The sequence below is a fragment of the Halichoerus grypus genome, chromosome 6 (genome assembly GCF_964656455.1).
Source record: "Halichoerus grypus chromosome 6, mHalGry1.hap1.1, whole genome shotgun sequence".
Lineage (NCBI taxonomy): Eukaryota > Metazoa > Chordata > Mammalia > Carnivora > Phocidae > Halichoerus > Halichoerus grypus.
Window position 1 is genome coordinate 114,928,850 of NC_135717.1, and position 3,332 is coordinate 114,932,181.

Below are 3,332 nucleotides of genomic sequence, written 5' to 3' on the forward strand. Positions count from 1 at the left end.
TTCCATTGCTGTATTTGTCTGTCTCTGTGTTAGTAATAGAAAATCTTGATTAGTTTTTTTTTTTTTTTTTTTAAAGATTTTATTTATTTATTTGACAGAAAGAGACACAGCAAGAGAGGGAACACAAGCGGAGGAGTGAGAGAGGGAGAAGCAGGCTTCCCGCGGAGCAGGGAGCCCGATGCGGGGCTCGATCCCAGGACCCTGGGATCATGACCTGAGCCGAAGGCAGACGCTTAACGACTGAGCCACCCAGGCGCCCTTGATTAGTTTTATAATAAATCTTGATATATCTAGTAGAACAAGATCATCTACTTTGTTCTTCTTAACTTCAAGAGTAGCTTGGCATTTTTTGGACCATTTTACTTCTTGATAAATTTTAGAATCAACTTTTTAAATTTATAAAAAGGGTACCTTGTCTGGAATACTATTCCAGATTTTTGACTGACATTATTCTGAATATATAAATCAACTTGGAACAATTGACATCTTTAAAATACCCAGTCTACCAATTCATAAGCATAGTATATTAGTCTCCATTTATTTAGGTTGTCTTTAACATTGCTCTGGAAGCTGCTGTTATATATTTATGTTTATTAAGTAGACCCAACGGGTACCTTGTTGATCTTTTAATTTTGCTTCTAGAATGATTTATATCTATCCCCCTCTCCATATACTGGTATACAATATGTATTTGGATCAAATTCACATACTATATTTTTATATTTTTATTTTTTAAAATTTTATTTAAGTTCAAGTTAGTTCATATATAGTGTAGTATTAGTTTTATGGTAGAATTTAGTGATTCATCATTTGCATAGAACACCCAGTGCTCATTACATCAAGTGCCCTCCTAAATGCCCATCACCCAATCACCCCATCCCCCCACGCACCTCCCCTGTAGCAACCTTCAGTTTGTTCCCTATATTTAAGAGTCTCTTATGGTTTGCCTCCCTTTCTGTCTTTATCTTATTTTTCCTTCCCTTCCCCTATGTTCATCTGGTTTGTTTCTTAAATTCCACATAAGAGTCAAATCATATGGTATTTGTCTTTCTCTGACTGGCTTATTTTGCTTAGCATAATACACTCTAATTCCAGCCACATCATTGCAAATGGCAAGATTTCATTCTTTTTGATGGCTGAGTAATATTTGAGTGCATATACATACCACATATTCTTTATCCATTCATCAGTTGATGGACATTTGGGCTCTTTCCATGTTTTGGCTATTGTGGATAGGGCTGCTATAAGCAATTGCACTACTAGGTATTTATCCAAAGGATACAAAAATAGTGATTCACAGGAGCACATGCACAAACTATATTTTTAGATGTAAGCCCCCAGGCAGGAGAGTTTAGGGCAAATAAAATAGGCACAATATACTGATTTTCAATCTGACAATCTATTAATTTTTCTTTTTCACTTTTCCCTGCTGTATTGGTTGCACTTTTCCAGAAAACAGAATGAATAGAATAGAATAGAATAGAATAGAATAGAATAGAATAGAATAGAAAGAGATCTATTATGACGGATTGTCTGGCATGGTTATGGAGGCTGAGAAATCCCATGATCTGCTGCCTGCAAGCTGGTGGCCAAGGAAAGCCAGTGGTATAATTCCAGTCCAAACCCAAAAGGCTAAGAACCAGGGGAGTCAGTGGTGTAAGTTCCAACCTGAGTCTGAAGGCCCAAGAACAGGAGCACCAATGTCTGAGGGCAGGAGAACAGATGTTCCATTTCAAGCAGAGAATGCAAATTCACCCTGCCAATGCAGTTTTGTTGTATTTGGGGCCTCAACAGATTGGATGATACCCACCCACATTGGTGAGGGCAATCTTCTTTACTTACATCGATTCAAATTTTTCTGGAAATACCCTCAAAGACACATCCAGAAATAATCAATTTGGCCAGACACCCTGCTCTGCTCCAAATACACTTCACCTGCTATCTTCTCAGATGAAGCCAAGATCCCTCCCTCAGATTATTTTACAAAGCGCTGCTAGATAGAAGCCTGTACCTCAAACTCTTTCCCCCCAGCACCCATTTTTGTTATATTTGCTTTGAAGTCCAGACACATACTTGAATTTAATTGAAATGCAATTTCCCCAAGTGCTCTAGGCCTATAAAAATCTTTCTTCTTTAGAAATAATTTTGTTCTATTTCTTGAGCAGAATCACACAGGTTTTTTTCTACCCTAAGGCACACTTTTGTTGCTTCAGCATCCTCTGCAGAGCTGCCTTCACCTCCTGGTTCTTGAGGCTGTAGATGAGGGGGTTCAGCAAGGATGTGATCACACTGTACTGAATGGAGATCACTCGCTCCAACACTGAGCCTGAGGCGGGGCTGATGTACCTGAATAGAGCTGTCCCATAGAACAAGAGCACCACGGTGAGGTGGGAGGAGCAGGTAGAGAAGGCTTTGGCTTGGCCTTTAGAGGAGTGGATGTTCAGAATGGCAGAAATGATTCTGGAGTAAGAGAAGAGGATCAGAGGAAGTGTCAGCAGCCCTAGAAATGCACATGACACTGCTAGAAGAATCTCGTTGACAACAGGATCAGTACAGGACAGAGGAAAGAGTGGAGGTAGCTCACAGCTGAAATGGGGGATGATGTTGGACTCACAGAAATGTAACTTGTGGATGAAGAGACTATTCATCAAGGAAATCAGAAATCCCATTGTCCAAGCTATGCTCACAGTCACAATACAGAGAGGTCTGTTTATGACCATGGTGTAGACCAGAGGGTGGCAGATGGCAGCATAGCGGTCATAGGCCATGGCAGAGAGCAGACAAGCTTCTGTTCCCCCAGAGAGAGTGAAAAAGAAACTCTGAGTGATGCATCCCCACACCGAGATGCTTTTCTTCTGAGATAGGAAGTTCTGTAGCATTTTGGGCACAGTGACTGAGGAGAAACTGAGATCCAGGAAGGATAGGTGTCCAAGGAAGAAGTACATGGGGGTGTGGAGATGAGAATCAACCCTGATCACCAGGATCATCACCAGATTACCCATCAAAGTCAGAAGGTAAATCCCCAGGAACAGCACAAAGAGCATGGTCTGGATCTGGGGGTCACTAGACAATCCCAGAAGGACAAACTCAGTAATTACACTGATATTTTTCATGGTTGCTTAGAGATTCAGTCCCTCAAAAGAAATGAATGATTTTTCCACTTGGTAAGACATTGATCTGAGTCTTTCCCAGTGAACAGGAGTTTCCTACTCACAGACAATATACCTCCTTACCTATAGACCAAAACAGGAAACTCAGGATAAGGAAGTGTCTTCTCAGATACAATCTCTTCACTTGCCCTTCTTTTCTAACTAGTAGCACTATCTTGTCAT

The 3,332-nt window shown here is 40.6% G+C and overlaps 1 protein-coding gene across 1 annotated transcript; it reads right to left on the bottom strand.

The window, feature by feature from the left end:
• Nucleotides 1–2,183: 2,183 nt before the first annotated feature.
• LOC118540260 (olfactory receptor 5BS1-like) lies at nucleotides 2,184–3,113 on the bottom strand. The gene has a single exon (XM_036099367.1). It carries the CDS (start codon nucleotides 3,111–3,113, stop codon nucleotides 2,184–2,186), a length of 930 nt encoding a protein of 309 aa, XP_035955260.1.
• Between the last annotated feature and the right edge of the window lie 219 nt (nucleotides 3,114–3,332).